The sequence below is a fragment of the Pelodiscus sinensis genome, chromosome 14 (assembly GCF_052426305.1).
Source record: "Pelodiscus sinensis isolate ZL-2025 chromosome 14, ASM5242630v1, whole genome shotgun sequence".
NCBI lineage: Eukaryota > Metazoa > Chordata > Testudines > Trionychidae > Pelodiscus > Pelodiscus sinensis.
Genome location: NC_143065.1, coordinates 34,813,259 through 34,830,436, shown reverse-complemented (window position 1 = coordinate 34,830,436; position 17,178 = coordinate 34,813,259). Strand labels below are relative to the sequence as shown.

Here is a 17,178-nt window from a genome sequence, read left to right as displayed (position 1 = left end):
TCCCAAATGCCTCCAGAAGCTCTCCAGTGGAACATGCACCTCTATCTCACCCCCTAAGGCTGCCATTCCTTGCTTTGTATAAGTTAATGGGGGAGTTGGCCTCCCAGCCAAATAGACTTACATTAGTAAGTCTAGCCAAGATTTCAAGGTAAGCGGTCAGGGTTTATTAGAGGACTTTGACACAGAAAGTTTCTCATTAATGACTAGAAAGGTAGAAACATTAGCAGCCATGTGTACAAAATATCTTGCTTTCTTATCGTTAAGATCAGGCAATTCAGTCTTTATTTTTATATGAAAAGCTATCTTCTTATAGCATATATAATGTTAGGTGGGATCACCACAACACAAATAAAGAGCTTTGGAACAATTAGTTGTTATTATTATTATTATTAGGTATTGCTAAAGGTTTTAAATAATCCTATGCAGAATGAGAAATAAACCTTTCCAACAACACACTATTCTATTACCTAATAAACTAACAACTCTTAAAAACAGGCATCTACTAGAAAGGAACCATAATGAAAGGCAGACCTCACCTGTGAAGTCTATTTCCTATATTCTCCCCATACCATCTTCTTGTGAAGTCTATTTCTTATACTCTCCCCATATCATCATTCTCCCTTGCATGAGTGTCCCATGCCTATTGTGAATTCCCATGTGTCTAGTTTAACAGCCTACATTAGATTTCAGCTTTCAGACTGAATTCTGAAAAAAATAAAACTGTCATATTTCATATTCACATAAACACTTGCCATTTTTTTGCCTGCAACACTTACTACTAGTTCCATGTTTAAAACTGCACATGCTTAAAAACTGAAGCTATTCAAATAATATACTTTGGGGATTTTTCCCCGTCAAGCTGTTCCCTAAATGACAGCAAGCTGAGTTACAGACTTAGGCATGGTTCATGTTTTGAGTGAAGCACAAATGGTGATATTTAAAAAAAAAAAAAAAAAAAAAAAAAATTAGTCACACAAATCCTGATCCTGAAAGTCCTGACTCACTTTAATTACACTCTTTGCAGCCTCTACCAACTCCTTCTGGGTTCCTATCACCACGTTCAATACTAGAGGCCCATGGCACTTCTGCAACAGGAATGAGACCCAAAGCCCAAGTGAGTCACTGGAGACACTAGCGAAATTTAAGACTGTGCCTGACATGTTCCCAGTTTGTCAAGAACATAGCTCCTCATGCCCATTTCTCTCAAACCCCAGTTTAATGTGGAGAACACACCTTTAAACAAAAATCGAAGTTTAAACTCCTTGCTTACAGTGAAAAAATGGTATTTCCTGAAAGAGTAGTCCTGAATTCTGCAGGGCATACGTTCACTTAGTAAGTGCTACACTTTTAGAGATCTGTCTCTTATACATGCACACACATTCCTAGAACTATATGGAGACTGTTCTCATTCATAAGCTCAACCTTTAAAGCCACAGAACAGAAGCACTTGAAGAATAAGCAACTTTTATCTAGTCCAATCTGGTTGATTTTTAAATCATGAAATATCAAGTTTTCAATGCTGAGTCTCAGAGGATGAAAATAAAAGTGGCATTTCCCAGCACAGAATAAATCAGATTAGGGAAGCTTTATTTTTTTGTGCATTCCAGCTATAAATTTGATTTCCTAAGCCACTTACAGTTCTCTTGAAGTCTCCGTGCTTGACTGTTAGACTCAAGTTTAACACAATCTCTCCCATGTCGTCTTCTAAACTGTTCGGATCTTCCAATTTCAAAATCTGTTCAGTAGTTCTGCAAGGAGAAAAGAGAGGCTCCATTTTTAGCTTGTGGTTCATTATTGAAGGTCACACTGAATTGGGCAAATTCTGGGTTTTTTAGGCTGATATTTAGCAGACTTTAAAGTTTTCAAAATTGAGTCTGAATGTTAAAAATGTGCAGTCTGGCATATTTCTTTGTGGCGTCTATTCCCTGTCAAAAGATCTTATAGCTTCCATAAAACATACAAAGTTCAGCACATTTAATTAATACTTAGTATTTCCACCACAATTAACTAATATTGATAACTTTTCCCTGCAGACAGGCAGAACACTGATCAATGCTATCCCCATTTTACTGGCAAGGAAACTGACAAAGACTTGTCCAGCTGAATTATTCAACAATTATAGACTGGACTTTGACTTGTATGATCTGTGTTCAGTTCCAAGATCTGATGCAGATATCCTGCATCACCCTGAACAAAATATTTCAACTCTCTCTGCCTTAGTTCCCACTCTGAAAATGGAAATGATAATGTCTCCCTACCTCTGAGGCACTCAGAAGAGTCATGGAGCTGATGATGCAAGAAAATGCACTTGCTCCAGACATCAATAAGTCAGTACAAGAGCCAGGAATAAAACATGAATTCCTGGCTCCCTGCTTCACGTTCAGACCAAACATACCACAGATAAAAGATTAATCTGCTGCAAAAGTGCTGTGCAGAAACATTTTACTAAATTCTTATTGTACCTGTTGAGCTCAAGGTGTGTAAGCACCACAAATGCAGATCCCATGAAGTCAGAGGAAGTTAAGTCTCGATCATATACCTAGTTGCAAAATAAGTGCATGTTATCGTCACGTCGCAAGCCAGTTTTGCCACATCAAAGAAAAGAACTGACATTTTGAGTTTAATCTCGAATATTGGGAATCAAAACCTGAATGTTGGTCAGGGATAACTCTCCACTTTTTAATATGGATTTTCAACTGAGTATTTTAACAGCATGTTTTGCCTTCTTGGCAAATAGTGAACAGAGTTGTGTGTGCAACAATGGGATTGTGACCATTCCTCTATATTTTGCAGTCTGTACTGGAATCAAACACTGTACACAACCACACACATTTTTAGCTACAGATGTTTTAGCAATTAGTGCTTATAACTGGTAGCTTGCAGCTCTGCTAACTATAAAGTTACCTCATAACGAGAAAGGGCTTTGCCGCTTGTCACCGCTGCCTCACAGGTAATAATTCTACTCAACTCAGTTCACCAAATTACACTCTTAAATTATTTCATGTAAACCTCATTGATTTCACTGAGGTTACACAGATGTAATTGAGGGCAGAATTTGGTACAGTAGGTTTAAACGCCTCCAGTCAAACAGATTATTTTGACCTGGGCCATTCACAAACCAAAAACACAACATCCAAGTAAAAGATGGCAAAGATGTGTGTGAATTCTTAATATAAAGCTTAGAAAACCTTGCATCCTCATTGTGTTTTGAATACATGTTATTTATAGCAAAATGTCAAATTGATGTAGCACATACATAAGCACACACAAAAGAGAAAACAATTGGTTCAAAGAGCTTTTACCAAACATTTCAGAACCCTAACCCAAAATTTACCTTGATCCGGAGCTTTTGATCAAGAGTCTGTATTGGCAACACAACAGTTTCATCCCAGACTGGATTTAGGTTTTTAGAGATGACCTTACTTTTGTATAGAGTTTTTCCATTCAATTTAAATTTCACATATGGATCACTTGAACCTATTATAAACAATAACAATACAAATGGTATTAGTCTGAAAAACACTGCAAGCACAAAAAGTGAACAAACAACAGAGAAGAAAGAACCTAAGAATTGTACTGAACATGGCTAAAAAGTGGCTTGGTGGGAAGAAGGGGTGGAATTCTACATCATGTTTGTGCTCTCTGCCATGTTATCTTGGAAAAACACTGGTTATTCTTAACTCTTCTCTTTTGGGGGGGGGGGGGGGAGAAGTAGCAAACAAAAGAAAGGATGAATCTATAAAACATACAGACCAACAATAAAGACATAGAATTACAAATAAAATGGGATACATAAAAAGGCCTGCAGATTTAATCAATTACACTTATAGAAACTGTTATGGGATTCAATATGAACATAACTACATTTGGCAGATCTTTTGAAACTAGCCAACACAATGTAATAGAGAATTGTATGCCTGCTATGAAATTATATAGACTCATCAAAAGACCTATAGGAGGGTGCTTATTCATTACCAATTCCGATTGGATTTTAGAGTAATTTTTTATAGAATCTTATTCAGTCCTGAATGTCTTCTTCATAAAAGGTGGCTTGATAAATAGTATGAAAACATTTTGGTGAAAGACAAAATATCCCCCAATTAATCTACTTTCAAATGCAACCCAGAGAACACTCTTTACTTATGCAGTGATAACATTCCCCCCCCCCCTTCTTTTTTTTTTTTTTAATTAGGGAAGGAGAGAGGGAAATAGAAACAATGCTGCACAGGAGTTAAAAGGAGTTTTTTTTCCTGATCCTCCATGAGACCCACAGTTAGGGTCAACCCGCAAACCACGTGTAGTCAGTGAGATTTTTCATTGCCTTCAATGGGTTTAGATCATGCCCTTAAGCTATAAATCAGAAACATCATTTATGTTTACTTCTGAAATACACAGCTAGAAAAGGAATATTGAACAAGCACATGCGCTTTGCACAGAAAGGAACACAGTGATGGAATCCAACATAAAATCCGTCAACAGAGGTTGCGTTAGGAAATTCAATAAATAGGATTATTTAGTGTAGCCTTTTGTTAATATTCCAGGAGAGGAAAATTGGAATTCTCTTAAAGGAGAAAAAACAAGAGAAGAGACACTGCCTTTATCTATCCGATAAGCAGAAGCAGCCTGCGTTATTATAAATAAATGTCCCCAACTATTCATTACACCCAAAGAGGTAGCATATCAAGATAGGACAAGGGAAGGGAACTGATGGAATGAAAACATGAATAGAGCAGTGGAAGCAGGTGGTCCACAGCTCTAATTCATCTGTTTCTTGAATAGAAAAGAAACTTTGAGTGAAGGGAACCTTTACAAAATAAAATAAACATAAGCAAACAGCCAAAAAATCTACAAGAATAAAAATCAAAACATAACCAGCCTCTTTTTCTAGGAAACACAAGCTCCAATCGCTAAGCGAGAGTTCTTATGCCATTATTGCAAAGAAATGTTTCAAGGCTGTTGAATGACCTTCCTTTGAATGACCAGCTCTTCCCCATATATCTCTATTTACTGTACAAGAGCACTGTTCAAGTGAGCCAGGCTTTAGCAATCACTGACACACACACACACACACACACACACACACACACACACGTATGAAAAAAAAAAAACAGTGGGAAAAAACTATAATAAAAAGAGTCTTTTTAATTAAATAAGATTGCCACTCCGGGATCAAGCCTTCATGCTTGTCAGCTTACTCTCAAAATAAACATCTCAAAAGCAGGCCTCAGTGGTGTCACTTACTCAGGCAAGGCATCCTGGGTAATCCCTAGGTATCTTGACAGCTACATAATGTTCAAACTGTTTCATGGGTGAATGGCAGCACTTGCGTGAAAGAAAATATTAATGTCTGGAATTAATAGAAAAAGGGATGATGGTTTACAAAGCCAAACGAGAAAAGGGTGTCACGTTAGTACAGTGTTAATTGTTACGGAAAATAATTGAGGGAGAGCACGCAGGAGAAACATGCTGCGGTTTGTTCACCGAGCACAACTGTCTTACTGTCAGGAAAGTAACATCTCAACTAGGCAAGCAGGGGGAAAAAAAAAGGGGGTCCGCTGCTCAAGAATGCAACTCTGAGATTATACAAATGACGAGATGACGCCTCTCTGTCAGCCAACAGATGGACTTTAACCTTTGCATCGGGAGCTTCACAAACAATGCAGCTCTGTGGTATTTATTCTGATGGAACCAAATAGCTTGAACATCAAAACCTTTACTGGCAATGGCACCAGATTAGAAATGGAGCTGAACAAAACATTAAATCACAACCCTTTTTCAGAAAGGGCCCGTGGGGGAGGAATACACAACTAATTGTTTAGCTCTAATGAAGCTCTTTTTTCACTGTCTCAGTTCTCTTTCTTAGGACTTGTCTACATGGAAAATTAATCTGAATTAACTAAAGGTGTGAATTTTGAATTGGATTAGTTAAACTGCATTAAATCCTTGAACGGCCACACTCACTCAGAATTCCAGTGGAAAGAGTTCAGTTTAGCTTAATTTTCTTCCAAACAGGGTAGGAGTATGACTCAAGATTTTGAAATTTATTTTCAGTAAGTTAGAAAATGAGAGAAAAGTGCTCAATTAGCTAGAAATAACACAAGCATGAACATGTTTTGATTCGCTTCTTGTGAGTCTTAAGCTAAATCCTAATAAAAACAGAGAGGAAAAAATGACCTCTGAAAAATTATTCCATTGTGACTTATAATTTTGTGGGTTTTTTTTAATTAATAAAGGAAGGATAGTTATTAAAATGACATTGGTTATTTAAAGTAAATTTTACTATACCCAATTTATTTTTTAATTAAAAATCAGTTTCTCAATTTTTTCTTTCAATCTGTGATCCTTCCCTGGATTTTACAACTCGTTAAGCAGCTGGCTTGCCTTTAAAGTAAAGTAATTAGTCAGACTGTGTGTGCTAGTCAGTGGCCAGGATGAAAGCACGCTGCATAACCACTTCTCTCTTCTCCTTGGGGTTTATAATGCCCCATAGATTGTTAAATGTACTTAACTTTTGTATTAAAGAATCATTCATTATCTTCTACAGTTGTGAGTGAGCATGTGACTATGGGCATGCATGTACTCCTGTTGGAGTTCTGCAAAAGCGCCATGGCTCCAGTACACAAAGATAACTCTCCCACCCACCACCACTTGAAAATAATATTCTAAACTAAACAGACAATAGAATGCAGGCACTAAGCCCTATGGACCTGCACTATTAAATTTAAAGAGAAGCTTTGCTTTTGACTTTGGTTTCAGCAGGAGTAAGGTTTGAGCTATATGAAAGACCTTCTTTTTACCCTATACCATGCTTTAGGTGGATTATTTTTAGTAGCATTTTTCCCTAGAAAAGCAGCTTATCCTGTAACACTAAGGTCTATTCACTCAGTATCGGTGGACTAAATTCACTGGAACCTGAAGTTGCCTAAAACAAACAAATGTATTCTGTGCATAGTAACTAGATAGGGTTTCGTTTCTCAGAAAGAGTTCATAGTGTTTTTAAATGGTTACTGCTGCCCTCTAGCAGCTATTATGAGATTTGTCACATCAACTTTATGACTAAATACTTGTTTCATTCTTTGCAAAAAAGTATAGCAGAGCTGGTGTTCTTTCAAACCATGAATGCATCCCCTACTGCTGGATAACATAAGCATATGAATTGTAACTGTGTTTAGAATACAAAGATGCCAATATCCTAACAATTGTGTACAGAAATAACAAAAAATGAACAAAATATCTATAGGGCAAAGCAGGAAAAAAAATTGAAAAACAAACAAACTGTATTTGAAAAGCTGTGTGAGAGAGAGAATGGGAATAAGCCACACAGGTTAAGAAGCAAAGGCCTCTGGTAAACTACGAAAACACTTTTCAGTAAAGACGTATTTGGAAAGTATGTAAGCCCAGAAATAAGCCACTGCTTTTAAAGGGAAAATGTGAGTTGACACCTGATAAAAACAAGGAGGCAGACAAGGATTATTTCGTAAAATGCAGCCTGTAGAAGGTCAGAGCAATCAGGATGGAATAATTAACAAATATCTTTCTTTTTCTGAAGCAAGAAAGCATCAAGTAGCATTAAAAAGAACGTGGAAGCCAAGGCACATGTCCATTATTGAGGTGGGTATGGAAAACCACACTGGGAATCAAGCAACTAGATGGTAGGAGAGCACCCAGGTGTTAATAATGGGGGATTCGACCATAGAAACAGACAGCTGAGTCTGCAATGACAGGAAGAGCCACATGGTGAATAATCTGCCTGCCATGAAGGCTGCACTTCTCTTGAGTGGTGGAGAGAAACTGGTGGTCATGGTACATGTAGGTACCAATGACATAGGGAAGGATAGGAGAGAGGTCCTGGATGTCAAATTTAGGCTGGAAGGAAAGAGACTGAAATCCAGGACCTGAATGGTAGCATCCTCTGAAATGCTTCCAGTTCCACACGCATGGCCATGTAGAGAAGCAGAATTGAAGGGTCTCAATGCATGGATAAGACAATGGTGTAGGGAGGAGAGGATAATATTTATTAGGACTGGGGGAAACTTTTGAAAAAGGGGAAGGGGGAGGCCTTTGAAGGAAGAAGGAGTTCCACCTCAACCAACATGGAACCAGATGGCTGGCATTTGAAATTAAAGTCATAGAGCAGTTTTTAAACTAAAGGCTGGGGAAAAGATGACAAGTGCCATGGAGTACATGGATTAGACTAAGGATGCTAGGAGGTGGGTAACTGACTAATTATGTAGTTGATGCAATTTGTATCGACTACACAATTAGCTGATAAGGGAAGGTGCTCTGTCCCAGCTCAAACTGGTCCAGGAGCTACCCTTGCAGTAGCTCTGCAGTTTAAATGTAAATTTAAAAATCAAGTACGTCAGCAACAAGAAGCCAACCACACAACTAGTGGGGCCACAAGATGATTGAAGCTACATCTAGACTGCAGAGTTTTTGCACAAAACCAGCCGTTTTTGCACAAAAACTCACAGCGTCCACACCTCAAGCACATTTTTGCGCAAGTTAATCGACAGAACAGAGGGGGTTTTGCGCAAGAGTTATTCCTCTTTCTACGAGGAATAACTCCTTTTTGCACAAGAGCTCTTATGGAAAAAGTTGTATGTGGACGGGAAACTGCCTCTTTTTGCACAAAAAAACCCTATCGGAAAAAAGTAGCCATTCTGTGACTAACTATCAGCGCTTTCTTTCGGGAGAGCGTCCATGCAGTGTGGACGCTCTCTTGCGCAAGAAGCCTGTAGTCTAGACATAGCCTGAGATACTAAAGAAGCACGTAAGGATGATAATAAGGTAACTGCAGGAAAGCTAAATGAATTCTTTGCATTGCCCTTCATGGCTGAGGACATGAAGAGTCCCAAACTTAAGCCTATCAATCAGAATTGTCACACAGATGAACATAATTTTGTGGGGGAAATCAACATGATTTCAGCAAAGGGAAATAAGGCCTCCCCAATCTACTAGAATTCTTTGAGGAGGTCAAAAAGTATGTGGACAAGAGGGATCCAGTGGATATAATGTACTTATATTTCCAGAAAGCCTTTTACAAGGTCCCTCACTAAAGACTCTTAAGCAAAGTAAACTGTCATGGAATAAGAGTTATTATGGATGGATAACTGGTTGAAAGACAGGAAATAGGGGAGGAATAAATGGTCAGTTTTCAGAATGGAGAAAGGTAACTTGAGGTGTCCCTCAGGTATTCCAGGTGTACTGGGATCATTCCTTTTCAACATATTGTGACAAAGTCCCTTGGTAGCTCCCTGGGGGTTCTGCACTTCTTGGCAGTTACTTGAGTGCCTCAGAGACTCCCGGAGCCCCCTTTGTTGCCCTGGGATTTCCCTAGAAACAAGGGTCCCTGCTTACCAAGTCATTCTCATCACAGGCCAGTCCTTGGGGGTTCAGCATTTCCTTTGCTCTCCAGTTCTCTTTTGTGGGCCTCCCAAAAATCCCCCTGGGCTGCCTGGGAGGAATCCTTTTATAGGACCCCAGAGGCCTTAATTGGCAGCAGGTGCTTAATTAACCCCAGCTGCAAGCTGCCTCCTAATTAGGCCTCTATTTTCTATTCTGGCTGCTGGGCTGTGTTCAGGTGAGGCTCATTTGGAAACAAGAAATCATTAACCCACCTCCCAATATGGCTGCCTTCTATAAAAGTTTTGCAGTTTGTGGTCTGTCACAATATTCATAAACTAGCCAATGAGTCTGTCATAAGACAGGATTTACAGGTCTCTCCTCCACGTCGGTCTTTTTTCTCCCTCTCCCTCCTCCTCTCTCTCTCTCTCAGCTCTCCTCCCCCTCCTGCCTCTCACTCGGGGGACCGTGGAGCCCAAATGGCTGTTTGGGCTCCACAGTCCCCATGCTGAATGGGGGGCACGGAGCCCAAACGGTCGCTTGCGCTGCTTGCTCCCATGCAGTGGCCTGGCTGAACAGCGCAGAAGTCAGCCGAGTGCCAAGGCAGGAGGCGAAGGGCTGCTGGGCTGTGTTCAGGTGAGGCTCATTTGGAAACAAGAAATCATTAACCCACCTCCCAATATGGAGGCAATGATGTTCACGGTCAAGGGGCGGGGCGATGATGTTCATGGCCAGGGGGCAAGGCCTGGAGCTGCTGTCACGCCTCTCATCACCACCCCGCCCCCCTTCGCCTCCCACCGTGGCACTCGGCTGACTTCTGCGCAGCTCAGCCAGGCCGCCGCGGGGGAGCTAGTGGCACAAGCGGCCATTTGGGCCCAAAACTCCCCATGCAACACGGGCCGCCCAGAGGGAACAGCCAGCATTTCAGCGTTACAGACTCAGACACACTGGGCTACTATATATATATATATGATGATGATCTAGAAAATGAGTAAACAATGAGTTGACAAAATTTGCAGATGATACAGAACTATTAAATACAGTTAAATCCCAAGCAGACTTAAGAGTATCAAAAAGGATCTCACAAAACTGGGTGACTAGGCAACAAAACGGAAAATGAATTTTAATATTGATAAATGCAAAGTAATGCATATTGGAAAACATAATCCCAACTATGCCTATAAAATAATGGGGAGTAAATTAGATGTTACCACTCATGAGAGAAATCTTCAAGTTATTGTGGATAGATCTCTGAAAAACATCCACCAAGTCATAGAATACTAGAACTGTAAGGGACCTCAAGAGGTCATCAAGTCCAGTCCCTGCCCTCATGGCAGGACCAAGCACAATCTAGATCATCCCGGATAAATATCTATCTAACCTGCTCTTAAATATCTCCAGTGATGGAGATTTCACAACTTCTCTGGGCAATTTATTCAAGTATTTAACCAACCGGACAGTTAGGAAGTTTTTCCCTAATGTCCAACCTAAACCTCCCTTGCTACGATTTAAGCCCATTGCTTCTTGTCCTATCATCAAGCCAAGAAGAACAATTCTTTTCCCTCCTTGTAACACCCTTTTAGATACTTGAAAACCGCTATCATGTCCCCTCTCTGACTTTTCTAAACTAAACAAATCCAGTTCTTTCAATCTTCGCTCATAGGTCATGTTTTCTAAACCTTTGATCATTTTTCTTGCTATTCTCTGGACATTCTCCAATTCTTTCTTCAAATGTGGTGTCCAGAACAAGACACAATATTCCAATCAAAGCCTAATCAGAACAGAGTACAGCAGAAGAATTACTTCTCACATCTTGTTCACAACACTCCTTTTAATGTATCCCAGAATCATGTTTGCTTTTTTTGCAACAGTGTCACACTGTTGACTCATATTTAACTTGTAGTCCACTATGACCCCTGGATCCTTTTCTACAGTACTCCTTCCTAGACAGTCACTTCTCATTCTGTATGTGTGAAACTGATTACTCCACTTCGGAAGGAACACTTTGCATTTTCCCTTATTAAACTTCATCCTATTTACCTCAGACCATTTCTCCAGTTTGTCCAGATCATTTTGAATTACGACCCTATCCTCCAATGCACTTGCAACCCCTCCCAGCGTGGTATCATGTGCAAATTTAATAAGTGTAATCTCTATGCCAGTATCTTAATTGTTGATGAAGATATTGACTAGAACCAGTCCCAAAACAGACTCCTATGGAAACCCACTTATGCCTTTCCAGTATGACCATGAACCACTAATAAGTACACTCTGAGAACGGTTATCCAGGCAGTTATGCACCCACCTTATAGTAGCCCCATTAAGGTTGCATTTCCCCAGTTTACTGATAAGGTAATGCAAGACCATATTAAATGCTTTACTACAGTCTAGGTCAGTGGTCCCCAACACGGTGCCCGTGGGGGCATTTATGTGCACCCGCCAAGTGCTTGGGGCTGGCCACCCGCACTCCAGGTGCGCAGTACATGGGGAGCGCCGGCCCCAGACACGCGGCTATGGGGGGGGGAGGGGAGGGACCGGCTCCAGGCGTGCGGCTATGTGGGGGGGTGCCGGCCCCAGGCGCACGGCTGGGGGGGGGGGGGAGGAGCGCCGTCCCTGGGCCCGCGGCAAAGCGGCCGTCAGTGCTCCGGGCGCGCAGCACATGAGTAGCACCAGCCCCTGGTGCACAGCTATGGGGGGTGCCAGCCCCAGGCATGTGGCTCATGGGGGTGTGGCATATACGTGGCCCCGCCCCCGGTGCGTGAGTGTCCCCGCCCTCTGGTGCTTGGCAGGCAAATGGCCACGCCCGCTGGCGCCCAGCAACATCAAATGGTTGGGGACCACTGGTCTAGGTATACCACTTCAACTACTTTTCCCTTATCCACAAGACTTGTTACCCCATCAAAGAAAACTATCAGAATGGTTTGACATGATTTCTTCTTTACAGATCTATGCTGGCTGTTACTTATCACCTTGTCTTCTAGATAGATTAATTACTTGCTCCATTATCTTCCCTGACACAGAAGTTAAACTGACTGGTCTGTAGTTTTTTAGGTTGTTCTTATTTCTATTTTTATAAATGGGCACTACTTTTGCCCTTTTCCAGTCTTCTGGACTCTCTCCCAATTTCCATGACTTTTCAAAGATGATAGCTAAAGGCTCAGATACTTCCTCTATCAGCTCCTTGATTATTCTAGGATGCATTTCATCAGTCCCTGGTGACTTGAAGACATCCAACTTTTCTAAGACATTTTCAACTTGCTCTTTTTTTAATTTTAACTTCTAAACCTACCCCATTTCCACTAGCATTCACTAAGGGTACGACTAAACTACATGCCTCCGTCGACGGAGGCATGTAGATTAGACAGATCGGCAGAGGGAAATGAAGCCGCGATTAAAATAATTGCGGCTTCATTTAAATTTAAATGGCTGCCCCGCTCTGCCGATCAGCTGTTTGTTGGCAGATCGGGGCAGTCTGGACGCGACGCGCCGACAAAGAAGCCTTTCTTGATCGGCACAGGTATGCCTCGTGAAACCAGGTTTACCTGTGCCAATCAAGAAAGGCTTCTTTGTCGACACGGCGCGTCCAGACTGCCCCGATCTGCCGACAAACAGCTGATCGGCAGAGCGGGGCAGCCATTTAAATTTAAGTGAAGCCGCGATTATTTTAATCGCGGCTTCATTTCCCTCTGCCAATCTGTCTATTCTACATGCCTCCATCGACGGAGGCATGTAGTCTAGACACACCCTATGTTAGGTATCCCGTCCCCAAACTTCTTGGCGAAAACTGAAACAGAAGTTATTAAGCACCTCTGCCGTTTCCAAGTTTCCTGTTATTGTTTCTTCCTCTTCATTAAGCAATGGGCCTACCCTGTCTTTGGTCTTCCTCTTGCTTCTAATATGTTTGTAGACTGCCTTCTTGTTACTCTTTGTGTCTCTTGCTAGATTGAGCTCATTTTGTGCCTTTACTTTCTACTCTTGCCCCTGCATACTTGTGGTATTTGCTTATATTCATCCTTTATAATTTGACCTAGTTTCCACTTTTTTATAGGACTCCTTTTTTTATTTTTAGATCATGTAAGATCTCCTGATTAAACCAAGATGGTCTCTTGCCAAAATTTCTATCTTTCCTATGCAGGGGAATAATTTGTTTTGGGCCCTTGATAATGTCCTTTTGGGGAAAAAAAGCCTACCAACTGTCTTCAGTTTTTCCCTCTTAGTATTCCTTCTTATAGGGCCTGAGCTCCAGCCCTCTGAGTTTACTAAAATCTGCCTTCCTGAAATCCATTGTCTTGATTTTGCTTTCCTCCCTTAGCATAATGAACTCTATGAATCCATGCTCACTTTCACCCAAGCTGCCTTCTACTTTCAACCAGTTCCTCCTATTGTTAAAATCAAATATAGAACAGTTTCCCTCCCTCCCTCCCCCCACAGTAGCTCTCTCAACCTTCTGAAATTTTTTTTAAAAAATGGTCTCCAATGCAGTCCAAGAACTTACTGGATAATCTGTGCCCTTCTGTGTTAGTTTCCCAACAGAAGTCTTGATAGTTGAAGACCCCCATCACCACCAAATCCTGCACTTTGGATTATTTTGTTAGTTTAAAAAAAAAAAGCCTCATCCACCTCTTCTGCCTGGATAGTCAATGCCATCTCTTATGTCCATCTCAACCTTAGTCAAAGTGTATATATTTTTATTATACAAGGTGATGTGCAAAACCCACCCACCCAGAATGTTAGGAATCATTAAGAAATGGACAGAGACTAAGATATTCTCTATTTTATTGTCTCTCTATAAATCCATGGTACACCCACAGCTTGAATTGTGCAACAGGACTCATCGCTTTTGCAGCTTATAGACTAACAGATTTATTGAAGCATAAGCTTTCGTGGGCAAAGACCCACTTCGTCAGATGCATGATCTTAAATTCTGCAGACACCTGACCTCAAAAAAGATATCTTCGCATTGAAAAATTTTCAGAAAAGGACAAAAATGATTAGGGGTACAGAATGACTGCCATATAGAAAAGATTAATAAGACTAAGACTTTTCAGCTTAGAAAAAGAGACCACTAAGGTAGGATAGGATAGAGAGCTATAAAATCATCATTGGTATGGGAAAACAATGAATAAAGAAGAGTTATTTACTCCTTTTCACAACACAAGAAATAGGAGTCACCAAATGAAATTAGTAGGCAGCAGATTTACAACAAACGAAGAGGAAGTACACCTTCATATAGTACAGTCAACCCGTGCAACTCCTTGCTAGAGCATGTTGTGAAATCCAACACTACACTGGGGCTCAGAAGAGCGCTAGATATATTTAGTGAGGAGAGTTCCATCAACTGCTAATATTAAGGAGGGGTAGGAATGGTGTTCCTAGCCTCAGTCAGAAGCTGGAAATAGGTGACGGGATGGATCGCTTGATTATTCTCTTTTCTGCACATTCCCTCAGTGGCACCTGGTATTGGCCATGGTCAGAAGACAGGATAATGGGCTAGGTGGACCTTTAGGCTGACCCGCATAGCTGTTTACTTTCTTACTAGCAGACTTGTTAGGAGTGTTGCCTGGGTCCTTCAGGACAGGGCCTGGGAATGTGGGGAGGTGCAGGAAGCTGGGGACCAGGGGCGTGTTCTCTCCCCCCAGAACACCCTCCACCCACCTAGAGGGAGGCTATCCTCTCCATCGCAGGCAACGCCCCCAGCCCACCTGGGGTCTGTTCTCTCCTCTCCCCTGCAGTACTAGGGCTAAGGGCCGGAAGAGAGAAAAAGGGCTTGGGGCAGGTGTGCCGACAGGCAAGATGGCAGAACCCCAGCCCTGCTGGCCTCTCCCTTCATGCTGCAGCTGCCCCCAGGGGACACTCTGCAGGCTCGCTGTCCACTGTGGCCACACACATATCACATCCTTGAGATCAGCAGCCCCTTCCCTCGCAGGTTATGGAAAACCGTCCCTCTTCTTGGGTTTCCAGTTGTCCTGGGAAAACTAAACCCTGACCGTGCTTTAAGTTATGGTAAGAGGAAGCAGCATACAACATTTGGTGGCCCTAGCGCTTACTCTTTAGGAGGAGTTCTTCAACAAATGCTCTCTCCTTCTCCCAGGCAGTGGGTATGAACGCCTACAGGAAATAAATACCATCATAAACCTACCTACTTTCCTTCTACATTAAGAGCAAGGCACACTTCCATAAACTTGCTTTCTGTAACACATTCAGACTGTACACAACATACACACGTGCTCATGAGCCAAACCAAAACATTACACAATTCCCCAGGGCGGGGCGGGGAAATGAGAAGAACAAACCACACATGATAGATAAAGTTATTCACATTGCTTGGTCTGCTACTGGAAGCTGGTCAAATACTGCAGTGATGAGGCTGGTATGCATATACGGAAGAGACTATACCTTAGGTTTTTACACTTTGCCGCTCACCACAATATCTAAGCATCATCTATATAGAAGGAGCTACATTCCTTCTGGAATTAATAGCACCTTTGGTACATCTTTTTGGGGTAAAAGTTCTGTGTGGAATCAGAATTTTTGTTAAGCTTTACTAATGTACTTTGTCAACTTGATTTGTCTCAACGTTTTTAGATAGACTCGTCAGTGTTGCTAGTGTCGTTCTTATGATGAACACACTGGTGTCAGTACAATTAAAGGCCTGACTATGTAGCAAGTTACTGCATGGCAAGCCAGCTGCACTCTGGGACCTTCGCAGTGCTGTAGCAGTGTCCTCGAGACACATTACTGTACCGCCACCTGCAAGCAGTAGATTCACACCCCACTTTGCTGCACAGTAACTTGCGATGTAGATAAAGCCCTAAGCCTTCCTGTCCAAACAATAATTTGCCTTACTCTAAAGATTAACAAGAGTCCCAGACAGAGCTTTTTACAGTGGAAATTTTATGATATGGATATTTCTCCATTAGGAACAACCAACAACAAAGTTATGGAAACTCACCTCTCTTAAAAAAAAAAACACCACACACACACACACACACACACACACACACACACACACACACACACACACACGGAAAAGGAAAAATGTCAAGGGCATCTAGAAGAAATGAAACGTATGTTCCCAAAGGGAATCGCTCAGCTTCAGAGGAGTGTACAGCTGCAGGCAGGTTTGTTTTTTAGAACCATCTGTAGATGCAGCATAAGATATATTGCAAAAAGCTGATCTCTAAGAAAGGCTATTGAATGCGAGGGCCTCAAAAATCAACTTGTGACACCAACTTTTTTCTTTTTAAAGCAAACAGGAAGTAGGAATAAGAGATCCTCCGGAAAAGGGCTTTATTCCGGAGGATCGTGCCAGTCTAGATGCTCTTTTCCGGCTTTTCCCCAAGCTGGAAAAAAAGCGGCGGCCATGTTTATTTAAATCCCGTGGGGGATATTTAATCCACGCAGATTTCCCTATTCTGACTTGCCTGCTTTGCATGCCTCTTCCGGAGAAGGGGCCAGTCTAGACGTAGCCCATATGACTACTTTCAAATAGCCTTCCCCTGTGGTTTCCACAACTGTATCTTTCATTTGTTTCCTATATGTCAATGTTCCACAGAGTATGTATTAAAAATGTGGGGGATGTCATGTGAAAAATTTTCTAAAAATGGAAGTAATGTTCAGCTGGTGAAAGATGATGGGTTGAGATCCCTGAAGACTAAAGTCCTCTAACTATAAACAAAATAAGCACAATGGAAGGGTAAGTTTCCCCACTCCACTTGGGTAATGGGACTCGCATCTTTCATTGAAGGCACCACCAAAGGTGTAAGGGAAATTCACTTGCCAGGTCCATTCAGCACTTGGTCTCTCTGCAGGACTGCCAAAAAGCCAATTAAA

General features: G+C 41.6%; 1 protein-coding gene across 6 annotated transcripts in view; it reads right to left on the bottom strand.

Annotated features, from left to right (window-relative positions):
- Nucleotides 1–17,178, bottom strand: part of MCTP2 (multiple C2 and transmembrane domain containing 2) — a 184,733-nt gene that overhangs the window by 111,535 nt on the left and 56,020 nt on the right. For 5 of the 6 annotated variants that reach the window (XM_014575411.4, XM_075897001.2, XM_014575410.4 and 2 more), the window contains 3 exons: nucleotides 3,335–3,477; nucleotides 2,463–2,539; nucleotides 1,637–1,748 (listed from right to left, as the gene is read on the bottom strand). In XM_014575411.4, coding sequence (XP_014430897.3) covers nucleotides 1,637–1,748; nucleotides 2,463–2,539; nucleotides 3,335–3,477 — 332 coding nt within the window. Of the gene's footprint in view, nucleotides 1–1,636; nucleotides 1,749–2,462; nucleotides 2,540–3,334; nucleotides 3,478–9,360; nucleotides 10,202–17,178 lie in introns of those variants that run through there. The other variant, XM_075897003.2, reaches the window with a different exon arrangement.